A 26805-nucleotide genomic window follows, 5' to 3' on the forward strand; every position below is an offset into this window, starting at 1 on the left:
GGGGGGTGGGGGTGTGCTTTCGAACTGCTAGGTTGGCAGGAGCTGGGAATGAGCAACAGGAGCTCACCCCATCACAGGGATTCAAACCGCTGACCTTCCAATCTGCAAACCCAAGAGGCTCAGTGGTTTAAACTACTCTGCAAATCAGTTCTTGATGTTGGGGATTCCCACCCCCCTTCCTGTAACTGAAGCAAGCTGACTTATGCAGCACAATCTTCTACATATCAGAAGTAAGTCTCATTGAGCTCAGCGAGCCTTACTTCTAGGTAAGTGGGTATAGGATTGTACTTTAGTGTATATAAGGAATAAGGAACCTGTGGCCCTCCAGGTGTTTTTAGATCACACCTCCATCATTCCAGACCATTTGCCATGCGGGCTGTGGCTAATGAAATTGGAGTCCAACAACAACTGGAGGACCACAAGTTCCCCATCCCTGAATGAACAATGACAGGATTCAATCAGTGAATTGTCCTTTTATTATAATGAATGGACCAATTAATTAACTACCCATTATCACTCATGCTGCTCCTTCTGGGATTTTCTAAACTCCCTTCCATGGGCTACCTGGCAATTGCTAAGGGTCTTGGCGGACAGCTTAATAATTTTTCTGCCTGTTGTAGCAAATATAATGCACTATTCACCTTGTATGTAAGAAAACCAGACTCTTAAATTCAGCATGAATAGTTTCATAAGCAGGTGGCATAACACTTATTATTCCATGGTTTCAAACATGTTGTATATCACTATATAATGTGGTGTTAAACAGTGATAAAAAGGTGCCTGCCTCCTTTTAGTTGCCAAGTCTGTTCCCTTGTGAGGATCTCAGATAAGTAGACTAATAACATCTAAGAAGAAAATTTGCCAGTGCTTAATTACTTTTCACCAGTGTGCCACAAATAATAAAAAAGAGGGAAATGAACATAGAAAATGTATTGTAGTCTATTTCATTTCTGCCATATAAAAGCCCTGGAGTAGAATTGTCTTAAAATGTACAGCTTCAGTAGCAAATAAGAAAGAAATTATAAATACAAAATTCTGCTCCTCCTAATTATACAGTTTATTTTTTTTTTATAAATTTTTTATTGCGTTTCTTTCCGTAGTTTTATAGGTTACAAACAAATAACATAATTGCAAGAAACAAATTTTCCCTTTTTTTGACAACAAAAACAAACAAAAACAACTTGGACTTCCCCACCCCTTCCGATTCTGCGTTCTTTAGGTTAACAATGTCAGCATTTTGTTACCTTATTTCATGCCTTATAGTAACTTTCAAATGTTATGTAGCCAGATTCAATATATTGTATCTCAGTTTCAATACCTTTAAAATAAACATAACATGTTCGATTCAAATTGTCTCCTTTTCTCTTTTATCACTTATTTTACAATTTACTTAATCATGATTGCTAAAGCATAACTTTTCCTAATCATGCACTATCTTAAGATTCATACAGCTTGTAGTATTTTTGCAAATAGTCTTTAAATTTTTTCCAGTCCTCCTCAATTGTTTCTTTATCCAGATCTCGGATTCTGCCGGTCAGTTCAGCTATCTCCATGTAGTCCATCAACTGCTTCTGCCATTCCTCCAGCGTGGGCAAATCTTGTGTCTTCCAGCTCTTAGCAATGAGTATTCTTGCTGCTGTGCTAGCATACATAAACAAGTTTCTGTCTTTCTTTGGCATTTTCTGGTCTACCATGCCCAGCAGGAAGGCCTCTGGTTTCTTGGGAAAGGTATACCTAAATACCTTTTTCAATTCATTATAAATCATTTCCCAGAAGGTCTTCACTTTTGGGCAGGTCCACCAGAGATGGAAGAAAGTCCCCTCTGCTTCCTTACACTTCCAACATTTATTGTCAGACAGGTGATGTATCTTAGCTAACTTGACTGGGGTCATGTACCACCGGTATATCATTTTCATAATGTTTTCCTTCAAGGCACTACATGCCGTGAATTTTATTCCGGTGTTCCATAACCTCTCCCAGTCTTCGAACATAATATTATGTCCAACATCCTGTGCCCATTTTATCATAGCAGATTTAACTAACTCGTCCTGTGCGTTCCACATAAGCAGCAAGTTATACATTCTAGATAGAATCTTGGTCTTTGGTTCTAACAATTCTGTCTCTAGTTTCGATTTCTCCTCCTGGAAACCAACTTTTTTATCCATTTTAAAAACCTCTTGCATTTGAGCATAATGTAACCAATCTCGCACCTTGTTTTTTAGTTTATCCTGGCTCTGCAACTTCCAACTGTCTTCAATTTTTTCAATTAATTCCCAATATTTCGGCCAGTAGGCCTCCATATTGGGTCTTTTTTGAGCCTTGGCCTCCACCGGTGACAGCCACCTCGGTGTTTTACTCTCTAATAAGTCTTTATATTTCGTCCAGACTGTAAAAATTGCTTTTCTGACAATATGGCTTTTAAACAATTTGTGAACTTTAACCTTGTCATACCATAGGTATGCGTGCCAGCCAAAAGCATTATCAAAACCTTCCAGATCTAGGACATCGGTGTTTTCTAGCAAAAACCAATCTTTCAACCAGCAGAAGGCTGCAGCTTCATAATACAACCTCAGATCCGGCAGGGCAAACCCCCCTCTTTCTTTTGAGTCTGTTAATATTTTATACTTTATTCGGGGCTTTTTGCCCTGCCAGACAAACCTAGATATATCCTTCTGCCATTTTCCAAAACATTCCACTCTGTCCACGATCTGTAGGGTTTGAAACAAAAATAACATTTTCGGCAACACATTCATTTTTATTGCTGCAATCCTTCCCAACAAGGAAAGTTTCAATCTTGACCAAATTTCTAAATCCTTCTTAACTTCCGACCAACATTTTTCATAGTTGTCCTTAAATAAATTCAAATTTTTGGAAGACAAATAGATCCCTAGGTACTTCACTTTTTTTACCACATTCAGTTCTGTTTCTCTCTGAAACCCCTCTGTTTCTGTAGGTGTCAAATTCTTGGTCAAAACCTTGGTTTTTTGTTTGTTCAACTTAAATCCCGCCACCCGACCAAACTCAGATATAAGTTCAAGAGCTCTTTTTGTACTGGATTCTGGCTCCTGCAATGTCAAAACTAGATCATCTGCAAAAGCTTTCAATTTATATTGTTTCACTCCGACCTCTATCCCTTGTACCAACCGGTCCTTCCTTATCATATTCAATAGCACCTCCAGGACTGAAATGAATAAAAGAGGGGATAGAGGGCACCCTTGTCGTGTCCCTTTTTCAATTTTAAACTCCTCCGTCACCACATTGTTCACTATTAATTTAGCCTTTTGCTCTGAATAAATTGCTCGTAACCCATTTTCAAACCCCCGCCCCACTCCCATCCCTTCCAAGTTTTTCTTCATGAACCTCCAAGATATATTGTCAAATGCTTTCTCCGCATCAATAAAAATTAACACCGCCCTTGTGTTCATGTTGGTTTGTAAAAGTTCCAAAATATCAATGATGTTTCTGGTATTCTCATATAAATGTCTACCAGGGAGAAAGCCTGCTTGGTCTTTGTGAATTACTTCATTTAAAACTTTTTTAAGTCTACTTGCCAAAATGTCTGCAAAAATTTTGTAATCCACATTCAGGAGTGAGATGGGGCGGTAGTTCTTGAGCTGAGTCTTTTCAGATTCTGTCTTAGGTATCAATGTGATGAAGGCTTCTTTCCACGTTTCTGGTGCCCTCTTCCCATCCAAAATCTGGTTACATACCTCCAACAAAGGTTGTATCAAATAATCCTTCAAAGTCTTGTAGTATTTGGAGGTAAGCCCGTCCGGGCCTGGAGATTTGCCTAGTTGCATGGTCTGAATGGCACCTTCAATTTCCTGAGTAGTTATTGTAGAGTTCAAGATTGATCTTTTATCTTGAGTTATTTTTGATAGTCCATTTATCTTTAAAAATTGATCTATCTCAGATTCTTTCTGAGGCCCCTGTGTATAAAGTTCTTTGAAATATCTGTGGAAGCACTTCCTAATTTCTTCTGGTTTCTGTACCATCCTTCCTTCAATCTCTAGATTTGTTATCGTATTTAACTTTTGTCTTTTTTTCAGCTGCCAGGCTAGCAGCTTTCCACATTTGTTTGCTGATTCAAAAGATCTTTGCTTCATCTGTTTTATTTTCCATTCAATCTCCTGGTTAATCAATTTTGAATATTCTGCTTGATGGAATTTAATTTCTCTCAGCAACTCCTTTGACTTTGGTTTGGTTCTCAATTTTTCCTCTCCTTGATGTATTTTCTCCAATATTTTATCTTTCTTTCCATTCCAGAGCTTCTTTTTAATTGTATTCTGTTGTATCAGAAACCCTCTCATAACAGCTTTGCTTGCGTCCCAGATTGTTCTTTTTTCTACTGTAGTGTTCAGATTTATCTCAAAGTAGTCCTTTAGTGTTTTTTGGGCCTTTTTCACAATCTCTTGATCTCTTAGTAGTGTGTCATTCATTCTCCATCTGAAGGAACCGGGTTGAGTTAATCTGAGTTCTATTTTCAAGGCGTTGTGGTCGGAGCATGTTTTTGGGCAGATTTCCACCTTTTTGGTCTTGGGTGCCAGCCCCCTGGAGGTCCAGATTTGGTCGATCCTCGACCAGGACAGGTGGGCCTCAGAGAAGAAAGTGCCTTCTTTACCTAGGGGGTTCTTTGTCCTCCATATATCAATCAAATCCAGATTGTCAGTCATTTCAAAAAAAGTTTTAGGCAGTCTGCCGTCTGATGTTAGATTTTGGTTGTAAGACTTATCCATATGTGTAGACACCACTCCATTCATGTCTCCCATCATTATGATGTTAGCATAGTCCAGATAGTCCAGCAAAGTCTCATGCAGCTTCTTGAAGAATTCCGATTTCCCGTCATTTGGAGCATAAATTCCTAATAACAATATTTTTTCTCCTTGGGTCTGAATTTCAATTGCCAAAATTCTTCCATGTTCATCTTTAAATAGAAATTTAGGTGTCAGGCTCTCCTTAGCGTAGATCACCACTCCTCTTTTCTTCACCTTATCTGAAGAGATAAACTCTTGGCCTAGTCTTTTGTTAACCAAAACTTTCCTGTGGAGCCTGGTTACATGGGTTTCTTGTAAACAAATAATGTCCAATTGCTCTTTCTTCAATATATGAAATAGCCTCCTTCTTTTCTCCGGGGAATTTCCGCCATTTATATTCCAACTAAGTAGCTGCAGAGACATCCTGAGCTATTCTGTTACACCTAGAGCGGTGTGTCTTCTTTTTCCTCTGGTTCCGAGGGTATAGGCGTCCCTCCGCCTGCTGGCAGAATGGGTCCTGGTTTAGGTAGAGGCCAATGGGCTGCTGCTTCTTTTTGGAGATCTTCTCCGTGGTCGTGCTGGAACTTTTGTAGGTCCTCTGGCGTTCTTATTTTAACCTTCTTCTGTTTGTAAGTAAATGATAGTCCTTGTGGAAACTCCCACCTGTAAGGAATTGTGTTGAGTCTCAACAGCTTGGCCAATTCTGAATAGGTGGCTCTCAAATCCAGTAGTTGTTTAGGGATGTCTCGGTAAATTTCCACCCTTTTCTCTTGTATCTCAATTGAGTTATTAAAGTATAGGCCTAATATTTTGTCTCTCTCTTCTCTTGATCTCAAAGCTATTAAGCAGTCTCTTGATCTGTCTTTTCTTACCAATCTTCCCAATCGAAAAGCCGATACTATTTTAAAATCACTGTCTTCTTTTAGGCCCCAAAACTTTGAGAACTCTGTTGTCAAAAATCCAATCAAATCTTCTTGTTCGATTTCTGGCACCGCCCTCAGCCTAAGGTTAGTCTGGCGATTTTTCAATTCCACCAAAGAGAGGTAGGTTTGTTGGTCCCCTATCTGTTTGTGCAGAGGCTTGACTTCTGCTTTGACTTCCTCAACCTCTTTTTTAGCTGCTGTTGCAATTTGAACGGCTTCCCCTGCCAATTTACGATTCTCTTCTGTTGCTCCTTGCAATTTTTCAATTGCTTGGGTATGTTGGGAAACCTGGTCTGTCAGTTTTTGGATCGAGGATGTAGCTTGGTCAATTTTTATTGATTGGTTATCAATTTTTTGGTTTAATGCTGACAATTGTTCCAAGACTTGTTTCAGTACTGCCTCTGATCCTCCTGATGCCATATCTTCCTCCTCAGATTTTTCAGGCTTTTCACTTTCTACTTTTTGTATTGCAAGCACAGCTGGGACTGATAGTCTGCGTCCCTGAGTTAAAGTTGTTTGCAAGAGCTGTGCCTGCTTTTTCGCTTTTTCTTTTTCCTTAGCTTCCTTAGCTTTGGCTGCTCTTGTCTTTCCTGTGCCACTCATCAGTCAATGTTCAAGGTCAAATGTTGTAATCCCATGGGAAAGACAAGCCCAAATTTAAAAACAGTCTGGAGAGAGAAGGTAAACAGAAAAAACTTTTCCCAGGCCTTTGTTATCCCAATATCCTCTAGGGGGAGTGCCACCAAAATTTAGTAAGAAGAAGGTAACTTTTCCGCCATTAAAGTCCCTTTTGTTCCGTTTTTGAAGACAATTTTAAAAACAAGTTAGTTCCAAAACACTAAGAAGAAAGTCCTGCAGAGCACTTTAAAACATTTAACAAAGTTCCAACAAGGTGCCTGCAATTGTATCCACTCAAGCTAAGTAAGCTCAAAAGTTGCACTTCAGTTACAAAAGTATCTGGAAGTTTGTTACAGTTCCGTAGTTAAGCAACTTCACCCGGCCACCCGAAGATTTGGGGTTAGAGTCTTCCCTCACCCCTTGGGAGACCGCTCCAAGTCAGTTTTAAAGCTATATTTTTAGCTGTATTTTTAGCTGTATTTTTTCTTTAAAGATAGAATTCAAATGTGCACGAAAGTCCCACTTTAAAGCCTTAAGGCTTCCCTGTTCACAGCGCTTTCCGCTCTTTGAACCGTCTGCTTTGATCTTGAAAGCAGTGCCGGAAGACGGACTTCCTCTTTCTCGTCTCCCGGTTTCAGCCAAATTTCTTCAAATTATTTTAGCAAATCTTAAATCCTTACTCACGGGTTTGCTGTTTCAGGCTGGTATTTTTGGAAGAAAGGTCAGCGCTCATCCGTGACAGCCGCGCGGCTTCGCCTCCGCAGAAAGAGCGATGAACTCACAGCACCGCTCCCCCTCCTTCACTCCGGAGCCCCTTACGGGGTCCCTTCTGCGAATTTGGGGTCGCTCCAGGTGCCCGCCGAGTCCCACGGCCACGAACTCACTCTGTCCGTGGTTTATCTTGATGGGTTGCCGCTGCGCCGTAGCGAAACAACCCTTTTCTGCGGTGCCCCTCTTCAGAACTCGAAGAGGTCCGCCATCACGGTTTCGCGCCGCCTCCGGAAGTGTCCCTAATTATACAGTTTAGATGAAAAATGAGCTTCCCAAGTTGTTTTACCAAAGTGAGCTCTCTAGGGCGCAAGCCTGGGGGTTTGTATGGCTGTCCTGGGCTGCCCAGATGACAGCACTCTCCCCTCAGCCCTGCTGGTGTAGTCCAAAGGAAAGCAGAGCAATACAATTGGCATCAGCTTGGCTGTAGGAGTTGCCAGAAGAAGGCATGCAAGGCACCATCCAACTGTCTTAGGGACTCCATTCTGGATTTATATAGGATTTACTCCTTAGCATTTTCTTCTCCCGAAGATATCCCGCAAGGCAGTGGGTAATTCCAAAGAGTAACAGAAAAAACAAAATAGGTATCTTAGTCTTAGCTGTCTTTATAGCTAATGAGCTACTATAATTGTGTACAAAACGCTTGTGATGTACAGTGGTGCCCCGCAAGAAGAATGCCTCGCAAGACGAAAAACTCGCTAGACGAAAGGGTTTTCCGTTTTTTGAGTCGTTCCGCAAGACGAATTTCCCTATGGGCTTGCTTTGCAAGACGAAACATCTTGCAAGTTCTTGCGAGTTTGTTTCCTTTTTCTTTAAGCCGCTAAGTCATTAATAGCCGCTAAGCCGTTAATAGCTGCTAAGCTGCTAAGCCGCTAATAGCCGTGCTTCGCAAGACGAAAAAACCGCAAGACGAAGAGACTCGCGGAACGGATTAATTTCGTCTTGCGAGGCACCACCGTAGTGGCACAGAAGTATGAAGCTAAATGGCACCATACACAAAGGTAAAAGCTAGATTTTCTTTTCAACAAAAAGCTTGTATACAAATAAATTAAGAACAGGTGATAAGCAAATGGAGACTTTCCATTTTGAATAACATGCTCATTAGTGAATAGTGAATCATGTGCCTTCCAGCCAGCAGAATGGTTGCTTCTCTTGTTGAAATCCATAAGTTTGCTGGGATCCAAGGCCTGGCCTTACCATTTCTTTATCTTGGTTTACTCCTCTTCTCTATGATTAGTCACTATCTTTTCCTATCCCATACCACATAAAATGAAGTATGCTTTTATCAAATGTAGACTTGATCACTTTGACCTTGCCTTTTCCTGCTTGCTCCCAAATCCTGCAAGTTTCTCTTTGCTCCTTGCCCCACTGCTGCCTACTTCTCCCTCTGACCTGCCTGGACTGCCCTTTGGAATTTGGACCTGATTTTATCTCACCTCTTTCAATTCCGCCTTTGAACAAATGTGCCGGACCACTCTTCTTTCCCTTCAGAGAGCTCAACGCTGCAAGGGGCAGAGCACTATGTACCAGTGAGCAGCAGAAGCTCGGAAAGGAAAATGAGAATCTAAAAAAAAGAGTGCATGGATCAGGAATCCAAAATTAGTCATTGCTCCCATTGTGCATTAATAAGCTATGTTCCAATGTAACATAGCCAAATCCTAGGCAGTGTTAGATGCTGCCCATTCAAATCAATGGATTCAGGCATACCTGATGCTGCATATGATCAGACTGGTAAAGTTCACCCTTTGGACATGTGCCAAACCCTCTGGAAGAGCATCTGCCATGTAGAGTGTGAAGCGGCTTTCAAAGAGATTGAGTCAGCACATGACTGGTCAAGTAGAGTGAACTGTTTCTCTTGACAACTTAGCAGAGTTTAAGTAGGACTTCATTGCTGTGCTTTTGAAAAGAATGCACTGGCTTTCATCTAATCAAAATCAGCAGTATAAACAACTTTAATGGCTGGTGAGTGACTTTATTACCAATTCCTTCTGCAAAGTAGCTTAATTCTGGCAAGCGTTTAGCTTTTAACCATAGGTGATGGCCACATAGTGCCTCATTATAGATGCAAGCAAGTTAAATGCATCACTTAAAGGCTGCTTACATGGGGCTGCTTTTTACAAGGCTTCTGGACAGGGATGGGTTGCTCAGGAGACTAGAAGCAAGTTTTATGAGGCTGCTGATTTTTTAGTGCTTCAGAGTGGCTGTGTGCAGTGCAGAATAGTGTCAAAACAGCAAAGATCTTTTACAGCTCTAGGCTCACAACATCTCTGTGGGTGAGAAGATGATTCACGTGTGTATTGATTAAATGAAAAGAATGTGTGGCTTCAGCTATATCTAGAGTGAATTGTCAAATTTAATTAAGAATCTACAAAGGTGGGAAGGGCATTTGGTGCTTTGGCATTTTTAAACTAATTAAAATCTTCTGACAGAAGAAACACTCTGTAAAAGTGACTTCCCAGGACCCCATGTTTCCTCTGCTCTTTTTGGCTCAATTTTGAAATTGCCACAGACTTCCAGAACCTGGCCTACTCCTTAGTCTTGAGGGGAAGAGATATCCTCCTCCATACTGGTTTTTTATCAACCTCCCCATACAACATACACAAAAACCCAAGATTAGAGAAAAATCTAGAAAAAATGAGTCTAGATTCATGCTGAAGAATTTGCTGTCAAGTCCTTACATGAGAATGCCAGGTCAGTGGAAATCCTTGTAAGATAGTGTGTGGTTTTTTTTGTATATAATTTTATTAAGTTTTCTGTTTTACAATTTAAAATACTCATGTTACATTCTTAAGATATCAATGACTTCCCTTCTCTTTCCATGGTTCATTTTACATATCATAAATCCCTGCATATTTTACAAAAACTATACCATTCCATTGTTGCATCCATCAAAATTCGTTTACACTGTTGAATTTATCAATGCTGCTAGAGTTTTCAGCTGTACACAATTATTTCCCATGTGTTCAGTAAACATTTTCCAATCTTCTTTAAACGTATGCTCTTCTTGTTCTCTTATTCTATATGTTAAGTCTGCGAGTTGTGCATATAGTGGTACCTCGGGTTACAGACGTTTCAGATTACAGACACTTCAGGTTACAGACTCCGCTAACCCGGAAGTAGTACCTTGGGTTAAGAACTTTGCTTCAGGATGAGAACAGAAATGGCGCAGTGGCAGCAGGAGGCCCCATTAGCTAAAGTGGTACCTCAGGTTAAGAACAGTTTCAGGTTAAGAACGGACCTCCAGAACGAATTAAATTCTTAACCCGAGGTACCACTGTATTCTGTCAACTTAAGTTGCCATTCTTCTTTTGTTGGGACCTCGCTTGTTTTCAGTTTTTGGGCTAACAAAACACGGGCCGCAGTAGTAGCATACATAAATAACCTTTTTTTTGACACCTGGGAATTTCAGTCTGAATTATCCCCAACAGAAAGGATTCTGGTTTTGTGGGGGAAGTACTTTCAAGTACTTTTTTCCAATTCATTATGGATCATTTCCCAATACTCTTTTACCCTTTTACAAGTCCACTACATATGAAAGAACGTTCCCTCCACCTCTTTGCGTCACCTTGTAAAATAGTCTTCATGGGTACTCAGGATCAAATGGCTACTTACCCTTCTATCTCCTAGGGGTATCACGGGCTTTGGGGCAGGCTTCTTTGACCATTTTCAATCAATATAAGAGGAGGCATGAGTCACAGTGGGTAGATAATATTCTCAGCTGCACTTCAGGTCCAGTTTTACCATCCTTTACTCTCTGTTGGCCTGACTTGCTCTGATATGCATGACTCGTTTTTGTAGGCCTCTTGTCCTGTCCACATTTGACAGAACTGACTTCTGTATTATACAGAGGTGGAAAAGAACACCAACTATTTGTGCTTCTTTGCCCCACACACTTCCTCACGTCCCCTATTATATGGATAGTGGGACTTGAAGATCTCATTCACTGTGAGAGCTCTAAGCTCCAGTAGTTATTTGGGGCTTGTGAATCTTATCAGAGGATAAATCCCTAAGTCCCACTGCTCGTGTTATACCGCAAGGAGGGAAATTAGAAGTGTGAGTCATTCACAGTTTGTTTTTCTTTTCCTCGTCTCTATAATGGATATACTGCTCCTTAGTGTTCTGATTCTAACTCAAGGATAAGCTTTGCATTGCCCTGTTACTTTGTCGACTATAGAAAATGATAGTTGCAACTCAAACAGCTTCTCAAGAACACATAAGAGAAAGCCAAGTTGTCGGGAGCCATTGTGACACTGTAGATTTAAGATGACCAAATGGACTATAGATAGGATCTGAACTTAATTTTAAATGTCTGGTGCATGAAGCTTGTTCCCATGTCAGTTTTGGGATTTCACATGAGGCTCAGGGAACAGGAACAGATGCCACAAGGGTGAAAATGCCTTTATTTCTTCTGCTTGATTTGGGATCTACACTTCTAGAAACAAGAAAATAATGAACAAGGATTATACATCATATGAATGTTGGTTTTCCATGGCCCCCTGGTTAAAATATACAATTTAATTCTCCATCAGCAAGTGTGGTCAAATACACCCCAACAGCACTGAAAAAATAAACATTTGTGTCACTCTTTCACAACTCCATGTTCTGGGTAGATCTCAGCCGTGCTGAGGTGAAAATTGCCATGAGGCACACATACACCAATGTTTTTACTATTATGGCATTTGAGGTCAACTCTACCACATTCCTCAACAATACTGAGGGGAAAAAATGAACATATGGTATCCCACAGGTTTATAAAACCTTTACAAACCTGAATTGTTTAAATGTTTTTTTCCCAAAATTAGAACGTTCCTTGTGAACCTCCCCACCCATTAATTTGTACAAAACCTACTAATTCAGCTTTTGGTGGGGGAGGTCACTGAGACCCCAGTCAAATCTACAAATGTTTGTAAGTAGCCTGCACCCTCACTTCACCAGGTTGCCAGACGTAATGCCAACTTTCAATCAAATAATAATAATAATAATAATAATAATAATAAATTTTATTTATATCCCGCCCTCCCCAGCCGAAGCCGGGCTCAGGGCGGCTAACAACACTAAAACAGTACAACATTATAAATACATTCTAAAAATTAATTAAAATACAAATTGATGGCAAAAGAAGTTTTGAAAACACTTTTTGTGATTAAAAAACTCTGAGGTCAGTTAGACCCCCCCCCATACCATTTGTGTAGCGGTTTGTACATTATAGAGATCATACTGTAGTGGTTAGAGTGTTGGACTTGGATCTGGGAGACCAGGGATCAAATCCCCACTCAGCCATGAAGTTCTCTAGATGACCATGGGACAGTCATTGTCTCTCAGCCTAACCTACTTCACAGGGTTGCTGTGACAATAAGAAGAAGAGTTTGGATTTGATATCCCGCCTTTCACTCCCCTTCAGGAGTCTCAAAGTGGCTAACAATCTCCTTTTCCTTCCTCCCCCACAACAAACACTCTGTGAGGTGAGTGGGGCTGAGAGACTTCAAAGAAGTGTGACTGGCCCAAGGTCACCCAGCAGCTGCATGTGGAGGAGCAGAGACGCGAACCCGGTTCCCCAGATTAGGAGTCTACCGCTCTTAACCACTACACCACACTGGGAGGGGGAGCCAAACAGCCTGATTTTGGAGGAATCTAGCCAGAACAGATATTTCTTCTTGGTACACAAATGTAGGGAATCAGCCCTTTAAAAATGATCATATAAACTAAGAACCATGAGACAAACAGGTAAGGTCAATTTTCTTTCTATTTGATAAGATTTTATTGTTTACGTTAATAATGCAGAACATAACCAATTGCACCCTACCCCCATCTATAAATGGCTGTGGATAATATAGTAAAACAGGAAGATGTGCAGAGCTTTACAAACTAAAGTTAACTGAAAATGAAGCTCATCTCCTTGGAATATAAGGGTTAACCATATCAATGGTGTATATATATATATATGTTATAATTTCTATTGTATCAAAAGTCTGGAATGTATTACTGAAATCTATGGTCCCTCTTTGTCTCTGCTTCAATATTTTCCATCTGTTTTATGTGATGGTTTTCTTCTATGCTTGATTTTACATTTCAATATAAAATAAACAAATAGGGGGAGAATTGTTTATGCCACTTTGAGCTCTTTGGGAGGAAAAGTGTGAGGCAATGTAAAAACAAGTAAATAATGTAGTGAGGTATTGTTGACCCCAATGATTTATATGTAAAAGGAAGGTCTTACTGAAGGCTTAAAACAACAACAAACATCGCAAACAATAGCATGTTTCATAACTTCCACCAGTTATTTGATTGATTTATTACTTGAGCTACAGTTGTCCTGATACTGGGTTGGTATAATCAGTATTTCAACTGAGCACAGTCTGTTTTGCTATTAATAGAGGCTTTACCTTATAGAGGGAGAATATTCAGTATTTAATATGTTTGTTTCTACTATGTGGAAGCAGAGCCCACACATTCTAGAGAGATAAATTTAATGGAGGAATTAAACTTCTCTCATTAAAGCACAGTCAAATGAACCAACTCTTTAAGGCAGATTTTGTAAAAACAGAATGGTAAAAATTGCTATTATAACTTATGCTGGCAGTCCTCATGACAGCGTGCTTGTTTAACAAGTATGTCATATTGTAGTGCTCACATCAATTATCCATATAAAAGGCTTTTCTGCTGCAAATGTAGAAAGACTTTCTTTGAGAGTTTCTAAAGCTGTTAGCTCTTGATGTCAAGAACACTGTTTTCCTTCTGAATGAATGGCTGCTAGAATACTGTTAGTGTTAATGAAGCACAAATGATCATCAATGGGACACTGTATCCTGCTTTATAATATCCAAACTAATCCTATTGCAGACTCACAGAGCAATCCTAACTGTAAAAAGCTGGGGTCAATTCCACTGTCATAAGGCATGCTGGTGTAAGTTACCCCATTCCAAACTCTGTTCAGGCAGAATTTGACATACCACACCGGTGAGATGTCTGTGGAGAGCAACGGCCTCCGTTTCCCCACAAGCACTGTCTCAATGTGTGTGTCTACCTGCCTGAATGTGTGTACGAGTCTGCCAGCCTGAGTGAATATCTGTATGAGCATGTAATGAGCATGTGTGCAAGTGTCAGGCGGCAGAGGAAACAACTCCTACGGCAGGTTGCCGGGAACGGATAAGACAAGGAAAAGTTCTTACCACCTGCTTTTTTATTCAACATTGACAGAGAAAGGCTTGGGATGCAGCCTCTTAGAATAATGGTCTTGTCTCGAGTGACTCTCCGCCCCCTTTTTCTCCCACTTCCTCATTCGTTATCATCTCCCCTATGGGTGGCCCTTTGCTTCTGAGCCCTTTGCTCTCCTACTTTCAAGGCTCTCCAGGTTCTGGGGGGGGGGGTCTGGAATGCTTTCTAAAGACACTGTGTCTGTCAACTGTTGCCCTCCTGGTGCTTCCTCTTCCTCCTCCTCTCCCATTATTTCCCAGCTTTTCCACTCATCTGCTTCTGAGCTGTGGCCTCCCTCAAACCCCTGTTGTATTTCTGAACTGGGAGGGTCAGGTTGGGGAGGCGGTCTCTGCCATTCCTTCTCTGCCCAGCAAGTGACCGTGTGGGCCATGCACACTTCAGCCATTCATACTTTGGCTGGCTGTCAGTGCAGATCTTGAGCCAAAAGTGGTTAGCCACTCCAGCTGTACATAGGACAGGCGGCATAGGTGTCCTGCTATTGCAGCCATAAACCCATCATGTCCTTCCTATGTATTTATATCATGTTACTGGTTTATAGAAAGTTTTTTGGTTTTTTTTACAGAATTTTGCCAAATATATGGTTAGGAAGTTGCCCTCGTCAAGTGGAGCATGTGACCGTAAAGCTAAAACGAGAGTTGGGCATTACAGCTGTAATGAACTTCCAGACTGAATGGGACGTTGTTCAGAATTCCTGGGGATGTAATCGCTATCCTGAACCTATGAGTCCAGAAGTTCTCATGAAGCTGTATAAAGAAGAAGGCCTTGCTTATGTCTGGATGCCAACACCAGACATGAGTACTGAAGGTAATATTCACATTCTGCCATGAGTTAGAATAACTTGAAGAAGAAGAAAAACATTCAGGAAAAGATATGCATTGTGTGAAAGGTTAGCATCAGCTTTCACACGGCTTCACAAATTACTTGCTGTTATCTTCCAGGCAATTTGCTGCCATGGCACACCATATGCCCAGAGATAGAGATCAGAGTGTTCTATGGATTTAGCAAGCAGCTCTCATATATAAAAAACTTGTTTAAATTGTGCTTGCTCTTAACTGCATTGAGCAATCTCGAAATACGCTGAATACACTTGATGTTCAACAGTACCTGAAAGAAAGCTCTATCCTTATTACTGAGATTAATAATAAGATGATGATAATGAAGATAAGCAATCATATATACCCAATAAATTAAAAGTTGCTTTTATCAGTAGTACTCAAAATATACAGGGATTTATTTCATAATCTGAAGTTTCCCCACATATATAAACAAGTACACCATCACGATTGATCTCAAAGGTAGCACACACTTTCTCCCATCTAGGGATGTGGAAGGGGAAAGTATTCATTTCACATTTAATGCAAATTTATCTAATATGAAGCAAAACAGAGCCACCCTTCAAAATTTATACTTCTCTAAATTTTGCAATAAAGTTTTCCAGCCAAGTAATGTGTACAAGAATGTATATATTAGAGTAATATATCAGTGGAAAATAATATTCCAAAATGCATTATGTTAGGGGAAATTGCTTTGCAAAAATGCATGCAAAAATGTGTATATTAGGAGAAAGTCACACTACAATGCTGGTGAGTTTTCAGGATGATTTCTTTTTTAAAAAAAGGTTTGCAAGTTGATGCGGGAATGTGGAAACCTGAACTTAAAATTAGAAAAATAAGTACCAGAGAAACTGAAACGGAAATATTCACCCATCCCTACTCACTTCAAATATTACCCTTTGTCCCAGGAACTAGATGTGCCCAAAAAGTCAAAGAATCACATTGATACTGGTCACTCAGAGTGACTTTAATGCATCGGAAGTATGCTGCTCCCCACAAAAGTTCATGTCCCAAAAATCTGATGCTTCTGATGCAACACACTAGATCGCTACCCCTCATGAATTTCAAATTACTTTGTGATGAAGACAATTACACTTTTGTTTTTAATGTTCCAGGAATAGCTTCTAGGCAAAATCAATATACTTCCATAATGGTCTTCATGTTTGTGTTGTTCCAAGTCACAGTGCTTGAACATTTTTTAAATTTATTTACTACCTATTACAATATTTGTGCCCTGCCTTTTTGAACCAAAAGGACTTGCGAAGTGCCTAGCGACGAAAGATGAAAAAATACACAATGAAAACAGTAACTACAACTACAACTTAATAGCAAGAATTAATAAAATTAAATTAGCCAGCAGTAAGCAAAAGAACAAGAGCCAACAAAAGAAAGAAACCTAGCAGGAGGATCGCTTCAAATTCAAAGTGGCCCAGACTTGCCCTGAAAAAGGCCAGCTCTTACCTGGAGATTAAAACTGCATGAAAACCATCTAAAGCCAATTTAAAGCACCCCCCCCCCAAAAAAAAGAATCATGGGAGCTGTAGAGTACCTCTCAGATCTACAATTTCCAGCACCCTTAACAAAATGTCATGTTGGAGATCATAGTTGGGATGTAAGGCAATTTTTAATATTTATTGGTAATCTGAGTGCTTGGGATAGTTGAAGTGCACAAGGTAGTAGTCACTCTTGTAAGAGAAGCAAGAAGGCAAAAGGGAATGAAGAGTCATCAACCCTAATCCCACCCACACACCCTCATCCCTCCACTTCAGGTAAAAGCCACCTAGAGTGGGTGGTGGCCTTTATGAAATGACTTCAATGTATAAAGTCTGGTTATTGCCATTTTTTTTTTTTTTAGTATGTGCAGTTTTCATATGTTCTTGAGTTACAGTCACAACAAAAAGTAGTCCATTATTACCTCTTGTGAACACATTATTTTCCCAATTCAAAAGGAACAGTTTGGTCTTCTCCACATCATTAGAACCAACCTCCAGGCAGTTGCCAAAGGGCAGTGTCAAGTTACACTGGCCATTTCAAGGAGTGGGTGCTATAAAGGTTTTTTGCCCTCTTCCTTACTTTACATTTTTCTTCCCATTTTCTCGTTGGCAGAGGGAATTAGATTTCTCCATCCTTATTAGTTGGGCTGAATCTTTTATTAAAGGATCACCCTGGAAAACAGGACAAAGGGAATGAGAAAATCTCTCTACTTACAGCCTTCTTAGAAGACCGTTGCATTATATGTTAAGTGGAAGTATGGAAAACAAGAAAGTATTTGATTATGGAGCAGCATTGGCAAAATATGGGGGCAAAATACAGATGGGCAGTTGCTGGATGCTTGTTCCTGCACACAGTGACCTATCATATCCCACAGCAGTACAGCTGCATACCAAAACCTGTTTGTGTAGGCAAAACACTGCCTCTGCATTGGGGTGAACACATTCATTATATATAATCAGTTTTTGAGGTCTCTGTTTCTCTTTCTTTACCTGTGTCTTTTGTCTGACTTAGACTTTACTTTTAGCCCTTCATACCCTGTGTTTTCTTATACATAGAATTATAACCAGGAAGGCTATACTGTACATCAAAATAAGGTTGGCTACAACTCATGGTTAGCAAAGAGAAAGCTTACCCACAAACTCAGGTTCAGACGACACACTCAGCTATACCTTTAAGGATCACTAGTGTCAGTAGCATTAAGCATCTTATGTGAACTGTGGTCAGAGTCCTAGATAGGTATTAGACTGAGGACACACAGGCTGAAGAACTCCTGACCAATTGCTGTTTCTGCTAGTCTCTGACCTGTCACTGTAAAGCAGTTATTTAATTACAGTTCACAAAGGTAAAAGAGCAATCATGTTTCACCAGTGAAAATCCTCACAAGCTAAATATGACCATACCTAGAACTAAGGCACAACACAAACCACTACCAGTGTTTCTAACTTGTGAGTGTGGGGTCGTCATGCATTTGACAGTTGTCCTGTTTCTAATTCTAGGTAGAGTCCAAATGTTGCCTCAGGCTGTCTGTCTCCTCCACGGGCTACTGGAGAACGGGCACAATGTCTACGTTCATTGCAATGCAGGTGTTGGCAGGTCCACAGCTGCAGTCTGCGGCTGGTTAAAATATGTGCTAGGGTGGAACTTGAGGAAAGTGCAGTATTTTGTGGCCTCCAGGAGAGCAGCTGTCTACATCGATGAAGAAGCTCTGGTGCGTGCTGAGGAGGATTTCTTTCAGAAATTTGGACCTCTTCGCTCCTCATGCAAGCCTTAGCAAGAAAAAGAGGACGTCGCTAGAAGTGCTGCCAAACCCAAGCATTTGAGGAATTGTGAAACTGGCTCCAAAAACAGGATCACTGCCTGAGGAAACGGTGGGATGATGGTGATAACGGTGAAGAAGTCTTCTGAGTCTTATCTTTCATATGTTGCTTTTTCTTTCTCTCTGGAACAATTAAGCAAAATGGCTTCGATTCAGCCGAATGTGTGTGCAGCAGTCAGGGCTATGATTGTGCAGCTTTGTTGGAAAAGGTGTAATCACATTGATTAGCTGCTTGGCACATTGATTAGCTGTTTGGGGAGGGGAAGCCGCTGGAATTAAATCCATCTTTCCTCCTTTCCTCCACAACACCACTGTAGATTTTGTAACAGGACTCCACATACACAGCCCGGGCAGCTGGACCAAGAGAGGAGCTGCAAGTTTAGAACTTGATTGTGCATTTAGTTCCATCATCCAGCTAAAGATAAGCATGTATGTCCCCTAGCTGGATCAGGGCAAAATTCCTCTAAACTTCCTAGCCAATTGGATACACATACATAAGATTCTTATACAATATCAGGCGTGGGTGAATGATGCAAAGAGTTAAAAGAGAAAGACTTGGGATAGAAAGAAGTCAGAATGGATCGGAACACAAGCTGTTACAAACTAAAAAATCATTTCCCCCACACCTGGGCAGTTTGGATTATTTGGTCATATCAAAGGGAGCCTTTAGCACAGTCTTTGGCAAATAGAAGTTGTAATAAAATAAAATTTTAAAGAAAAATAAAAAGTGGGGGTATTACTCTTGTCTGCATTGGCATATTTGTTTCTAATGTATGGGCAAATCTTTATCTTATGATGTGTATAATGTTTTTAGATTTTAACTGATTTTTAACAGCAATATATTTATATGATCTGAAGAAAAACCAGAGGATAGAGAAGCCAGGAATATTGTTGGAAATGATTTCTTAAGGTCCTCAGGAATATCTCCTTTATATCTTTATTTGATCATTTGCATTTATGTTTGGATCATTATCTTGTATTTTTGTGTATTAAGCATGCATAATGTGGTTTATCAACAATTAAGTAAAAAGTAAAATAAAAAATAAACTTTTAAAGCTTAAGTTCTAATCCACTTGGTATAGTTCAAATCCTGCATATGCAGGATCCCACCCCTCACACTCACTATTCTCTTATAGGGCTAGTCTGGAAGGCAAAACAGTTTTCTGATGATGACATTTGCTGGATTGGAACAACAGTGGCTACGGCTCTTCGTGTGTGAGGTCAGTAGTGGGTGTGGAAAGCTTAATCAGAGAAAGGAAAGGGATGAGATTGAAAGAAAGAAAAATACAAGGAAATTATAGGGAAAGACAGAAAAGTAAAAGAGAAAAGAAAATGGATCACTGCAGGCTCCTAAAATTGACAGTTGCATCTGTCAGTATTGAGCCACACTTACACCTCCACCAAAAGCCATATAAAATGATATGTGGCACAGTGGCAAGCTTATCTATAGCATCCTACTTTGCTTTTGTTTGTTTCTAAACATATTTTCCAGTGCACTCTATGCCTATGCATCCAATAAAAATGTAAGTTATGTAACTTTTGCATATTTATTTTTGTTTTACGACAGCTTGGGAAAGCTAACACCTAATTCTCTTGACTCAAGTTCCATCTGAATCTAATGCCACCATTGTTTTCACCAGGAGTTGGTGAATTTCCTATGTTCCATTGTGAAATTATTTTATGGCATGACTCTCCCCTATGTTTTGTTCTGCCATTCCGTTCTTCTGCATTTCCATCTCGATTTTCTGTCTTTCACTTCAAAAACTGGTGTGTTGAAACATTCTGTTCCTTTCTTTTGTGTGTGTGCCCCTTTCAGTTCGTCTTGTACGCAAGTAACAAAATACATTAAAATACCAGGATTTTCCGCCAGTATCCATTGCTAACATGCACACTGGTTAACGGAAAAGTCCCATCCCAGCATTCTTTGTTCCCCATTTATTTAGCACACCTATCTCCAACATGGTTATAACCACACTGGGCTGTTATTACCTTTGCTTTCATTACTGAACAATACTGAGCCTTCATTACAAGACTGTTGTAAGTTGCTCTGTCTCAGCTTTTTCTTCCAGTGTTGATAGAATTTAAGCATTGCAGTCACCTTCAAAAGCAAACTAATGCATTGCTCTGCCGGTATTTACTTTTCATTCCCATTCTCTTGCATGTAAGGAAAGGAATGGAATTTATTTTAATTATTTTATTTTGTGTGCTGGTCTGATGTTTTATTTCTGATTTTAGTTTTGTGCCAACATGTCATTAAATAATTGAAACTGCACTATTACTGCTGGTAAATAAAATTTGTGCTTTTTGCATGCTATGCAGCCTAGAATGATGCATTTGTTCTTCTCATCACACTGTTGGATTTTAATGATTTATCCTACCATTGTTTTCAGTATATTTAATGTTCCTTCTGTATGACCATTTGCCTTCTGTGTGCTATTTGAGCCCAGTTTAGAGCTAATTCATGCTATGTGTATTTTCCAAACAGGTAACATGCTCACAATGATAGACAAATATACTCCATTATTTTTGTAGAGTTGGCATCAGCCTATATTCCCTATCTATTCACAGTTTGGCTCATGTTTGCTGTTTGTTAGGCCAGCACGCACACACAAAAATTGTTCTGGAGAGACCACAGAACAGAATTTCATTTTGTGACAGTGCCCTTTGATGCAGCAGATTCCTCCGTCATTTGCTTAGTACAAAGATGATTTGCTTACACGGGGTAAATCCGATAATAATATACGAACGGCCACACTGGTAAACATAAATATAATTCAACTAGACAAATATATTGCCCCGGATAGAAGCCATTATTCATTGTTGATGGAAAGTATGCAAAAACTTAAGCAAAATAATCTGTCCTTTATAGTCCACACTCAGTTTCTGAGTATATTGGAAATTGTGTGTGTTTGTGCATATGTATCTATGTGGGTGGGTGTAGCTGTTGTTGTGAGTGTTGCGAATGCTTTTGTCTTTTAAAACACCATTTTATCATAGACCATCTTCACATCCCAGAAGTCTGTAGAGCTGCTTTTCAGTTCCAAATTAGATCTGATGTTAAATCCATGAATGCAATTGATGCAATTAGTTTTTTGAAGTTAAATAGCAGCCTCATAGGGCAGAGCCAGTTGGGACCAGGACCATAGTATGCAGAGCTGATTCAACCCATTGTGCTCATGCTGTACTCTTGATGAAGGTACCCTCCCTGCTGCATACACAGGGTAAACCCACGTTTATTATGTGACCATAAGAAAACAAGAGTAAGTGTATTTCTGATTATTCTTGTACAGTATAATACTCTCTATATAATGGTCAAATTTATTACAGTAGCTTGTATCATTTGCAACAGATGGTGGTTGCTACTTCTATTTCCTCCACCTCTTGCATTGCAAAAAAAAATGAGTTTGCCCCAGTGTATTAATGTAAATTGTGGGGATGGGCCAGCCAAAGTGAAACAGTCTTAAATCCCATTTATTGCAGTGAAGAGTTAAGCATATTCTTACAACTCTCTACCACTGATATCAGTTAAAAGTGCCTAACCATAGTTGGTTATCAATCCACATTCTGGCACATCTAGAGAAACACAAATATTTTTCTTAGGTATGACGGATAGTTCAGTCATTAAAGCATTAAATCTCAGGGTTGTGCGTTCGAACCCCACCTTGGGCAAAAAGATTCCTGCACTGCAGGGGTTTGGACTAAATAACCTTTGTGGACCCTGCCAACTCTACAATTCTGTGGCAAAAATAAATTTAGCTAGCACTACAAATGCAAATGACAGAGCTCACGGACAATACAAAGTGATTGTCTCAAAGTACTGATGCCTCCCCAGTAGCATAATTACATAATAAGTCTAGATCTAGTCCATTAAAAAACTAATTTGAAATATGCACTACTGATTGGCTCATTAGCCATTACCACACAAAAACCTGTTTATGCTGTGTCCGAAAAGATGAGCAAATTTTTGAAACTAATGTCTTTGTATGGCTCCTCTTGGAAGTCTGGCACAAAGGTGCTAATACATTTTTGAGAGACAAAAGGGTGGGAGGTAGAAAACTCCTAAAATGAGAATTAATCCATTACTCTAATTTCAAAGGGAGTTTTTTTTTCTAGTGACAATGAAGAAGGCAGAGCTGAAACAGGTCATCCATTCAAAAGCATCATCAAAAGAATTAATTGCAGCCAAAAAATTTACACACAGAGATGAGATTCAGACATAAAAGCATACCCCAACTAAAAGAACAAATTTGCTGACTGGAATAGCACGGCTCAAACCTCAAGATGGAACTGATTAACAGATTGGAACTTATTGCACTCAGTATGGGCATATTACATAGATACTCATGTATGTACCCCACCAAAACCGCATGAGGACTATGCATGTTAGCACTCGCAATCTCCCTATTATAAGAATATATGAAGCCGCTGAGGAAGACCCTGGCTCATCTACCTCAATATGTCTATACCGACTGGCCGCAGCTCTCTTGGGTTTTAGGACCAACCTTTTCCAGACCTACAAATGAAACACAGGCTTTCTTCTTGCAAGACCTCTCCTCCTCCCAGAGGGGAGGAGTTGTATGCAGGAACCGGCTCCCGCATCAGCAGGGGGGCGTATTCGGCCCCCTGCGTCAGCCTTCCCTTAGCTGCCGCGCCAAGCCCAGCAGACAGCCAATAGGGCTGGCTGTGGGCAGGGTTTAGCCATGCTTATGTGGCCGTGGTGGCGCTGGGGCCCCATTTGGCTTCCTGCTTCCTTTGGATCTCCCACCCCTTTAGGTCAATTCTGTCTTTTTGACCTTGCTATGGACTTCAGTTGGTTGCCTTCATTGCCCAGGGGTCCTGGTAGGAATTTTATCCATTTGGCAAATTGGCACTAGCCTCTTGGTTTTCGCCTACCTCATAGCAAATTGTCACAACTTTTTGGGTATTGGCGGTTAGGCATCGGAATTTGTGCAATGTGTTGGAGGGCAGGTTGTGGCCATTGCCTACCCCTCCCCTTGTTTGGGTATTCCATTAAAGGAATCCGGTGGTCGTGGATCCCCTCCGATGCCCTGCTGGTGGCTAGGGCCATGGCACGACCCTTGGTGATGCCTGGGGAAGCTTTCAGTTGTATTTGGATCAACAAGCTCCTCCCATTGGCTGTTAACCCTCGATTGACCCCCCACTGAATGGGATGCTGTCATGTATAGTTGTCTGATCCATTGCCTAAGCCAATACCTCTCACATGCTGTAACCAATAAAGTTGTGGCCTTATTTAGCCCATTAACCCAAATACATGTGTTCTTGTGTCTTTCTTATCTTCATGTGGGTGGCCGGTCCTCGAGACACAAAGCAAATGATCTACCATTGAAAAGCTGCAGCCCTTTCCCTAATATGTTCTGCACATTACAGCCTGGGAATGATGTTCAAGAAAACTCCTGGTGTTCAAAAACACAACATGAGAAGAAGCAACCCAAGGTGTTTCATTCATTAAGACCGAAGAGCAGATTTAAGTAAAGAAGGATTATATGATAAAGCTTCTGATTTGTGAAGCATTATTAGGGATTAGGACTGTAAACGTAGAAAGGAAGGGAAACATTAAAAACCAGCAATACTGATTTAGGTGACCTGCCGAAAAGCTATAAACACAGCCAAGGATATTTTCTAAGGGCTGGCACCAGCTTATTTGCATTAAGTCTAGCACTGTGAAGTTGCGTCACTGTGATTTCTCTCCCCCCCCCCAATCCCATGTCATCTTTATCTGCTGCTGAATAATAATGAAACTCACAGCAAGATTCCACCAAATTACTCACTGACTGAGAACAATGGGATTGTGTGTTTGTGTACATATATATATGATATTGCACAAATAAATGCACAGCAGTCTGACCTAGATCATCTTTTGTGAAGGCGTAGTGTACAAAAGCAGCTGCTGAAAGGGAAAACAGTTTGGCCATTATTCAGCTGCTGAACAACTAGGGCTTGCTTTGTAGGAACACCCACCCACCAATTGTCCTGATTTGACTGGGACATCTCTGATTGACAGATGCCGCCCTGGCTACTTATGTTAGTACATGATGTTCTGCTTCTTCCACTGCCAAAACAGGTACATGCTTCCTCCTGCCCTATTTCCCACTGTACTCCACCCATCCCACCACTTCTGCCGCTGCCAGAATGCCTCCCTCTCACCAGACCTGGGTGTTTCACAAGGCCCAGCTGTGCCGCTTTCTGAACAGGGATAGCCTAACTTATGTTGTCTTATGATCTGGTAACCTCCAGGTTAGATTACTGCAACATGTTATACATGGCGTTGCCATGTGTGCAGATTTTCCCAGATATTTTCCCAATTTCTGCCTGGACGCTGCTGCCGACTGCAGTATTCCTGATATGTCCGGGGAAATCTGGGCATATGGCAACAGGCCTTTTCTGTGGTGGCACCCATTTGTGGAATGCTCTCCCCAGGGACTCTCACCTGGCGCTTTCATTATGTAACTTTCGGTGCCAGGCGAAAATGTTTCTCTATAACGCGGCCTTGGGCTGATTAACATTATATGGCCTTTTAAACGTGTTTGTGGGAGGGGAGTTATTGGTTTGTGTTTGTTTTATTATGTATTTTGTGTTCTCATTTTGTATTTTTGTGTTGTGATCTTCAGATGAAGGTTGGTATAGAAGTTTAATAAATAATAAAATAGTAATAATAATTGAAAGGGACGCGGGTGGCGCTGTGGGTAAAAGCCTCAGCGCCTAGGGCTTGCCGATCGAAAGGTCAGCGGTTCGAATCCCCGCGGCGGGGTGTGCTCCCATTGCTCGGTCCCAGCACCTGCCAACCTAGCAGTTCGAAAGCACCTCCGAGTGCAAGTAGATAAATAGGGACCGCTTACTAGCGGGAAGGTAAACGGCGTTTCCGTGTACGGCTCTGGCTCGCCAGAGCAGCGATGTCACGCTGGCCACGTGACCCGGAAGTGTCTCCAGACAGCGCTGGCCCCCGGCCTCTTGAGTGAGATGGGCGCACAACCCTAGAGTCTGTCAAGACTGGCCCGTAAGGGCAGGGGTACCTTTACCTTTTAATAATAATTGAGATCCCTCAAACGTTGCCTGTCTTTCTTCCCACCATTGCAATGGAACATGGCATTCTGACTCTGCAGTTTCTTTCATATGTTGTTGATATGGACATGTTCTATGATAGGCACATTGGTGTTGTTGCCATGGTTGCTGGAGGAGGGGCTGTCCTGATTGTTACATTATGCACCATTTTCTTTTCAGTTTTTCTGTCAGAAGTTCAAAGACTCCCAATGCTGGTTTATACCAGTGTCAGCTGCCTGCTTGTGAAGCTGAGCCATTGGATTTCTCTGTGGCAGAGGTAGAGGGGGTGGGAAGCAATATTATAAGGGAGAAATGACTGGCAGAAGAGAGTTATTCCAGCTAACTGAGGCAGAACAAATGAATTAATCACCTTCAAACAATGGAAGGTCACATGGACAGAGGAAAAGAGGAATAACTGGTGAGGGGAGGTGAACTGAAAGAGCAGAATGAGGTCAGATAGCTTCAAGGATCCACGCAGAGTTGTGAGCTGCAGGAGAGCAATTCAGACATGAGTTAAGAAATGGAAAATGATGTTTGGTTTTGCTTCCTGGGTGTACCGGCCTGCAGAATTCAGGCTAACTCAGTTATTTATATGTGTTCGGAAGAATAAATCCCATAAACTGAAAGTTTAGAGAGCAAACATGCACTGAGAATGAAAATAGTTCAGAAAACTTCAAACAGATTTTAAGAATGAAAATAGAACAGAAACTTTCAAACAGGTTACAGGGGGAGAAATAAAAATTATATAACAGAATCTGCCAAGGCAATTACCCAAGAGAGAAAAACGGAACAAAAGCGCTCTTGATCATCCAAGAAAATTAATGCGAGCAGGGTTAGAATACCGTATACTTTATTTACTTAAAAGAACAACTGCATGGCACTGCTGGAATTGTTGTGACTTATAAATCTGAAACGGGTATTTTAATTTGCATTTTTATTGGGCATTTTATTATAGCAGACTCATAGGTTGCTCTGTGGGGGTGCAGAGAGGTAAGTACCCCCATAAACAAGGAACTTGCCCCCACTAGCCGCTGATTTCTGAACTCCTGTCTTTAGCATATGCTCTTATTTTTCTTCCCCACCCACTTAGAAATATACTTTGCCATTTCTGTGCTCCCATTTTTTTCTAGTACTACCACTGGGCAGAATCCTGCTTCTCTTTGTAGTAGTTTCTGGTCAAGGGAGTTGCTAGGGTTGGACCTAGCCGAGGTAGATAGAGGGCAGTCCAACTGGTTCCACTGCACTGGGTGCAGAGCCTAGGGGCGCCACAGGGTGTCACAAATAAGATGTAGTGAATTAAGCAGAATGGAAGGTGAGAGGCAGTG

At 40.8% G+C, this 26805-nt stretch overlaps 1 protein-coding gene across 2 annotated transcripts in view; it reads left to right on the forward strand.

Annotated features, from left to right (window-relative positions):
* EPM2A (EPM2A glucan phosphatase, laforin) overlaps nt 1–20735 on the forward strand; it is a 40553-nt gene extending 19818 nt beyond the window's left edge. The window contains exons 3-5 of one of the 2 annotated variants that reach the window (XR_013392226.1): nt 14841–15082; nt 18102–19641; nt 19989–20735. Coding sequence is in view for 1 of the 2 variants with exons in the window: in XM_028723596.2 (XP_028579429.2) it covers nt 14841–15082; nt 18102–18376 (517 nt within the window). In the remaining variant the exon portion in view is untranslated. Of the gene's footprint in view, nt 1–14840; nt 15083–18101 lie in introns of both variants that reach the window. The other variant, XM_028723596.2, reaches the window with a different exon arrangement.
* The last annotated feature ends 6070 nt before the right edge of the window (nt 20736–26805 follow it).

Source organism: Podarcis muralis, chromosome 3, assembly GCF_964188315.1.
Source record: "Podarcis muralis chromosome 3, rPodMur119.hap1.1, whole genome shotgun sequence".
Lineage (NCBI taxonomy): Eukaryota > Metazoa > Chordata > Lepidosauria > Squamata > Lacertidae > Podarcis > Podarcis muralis.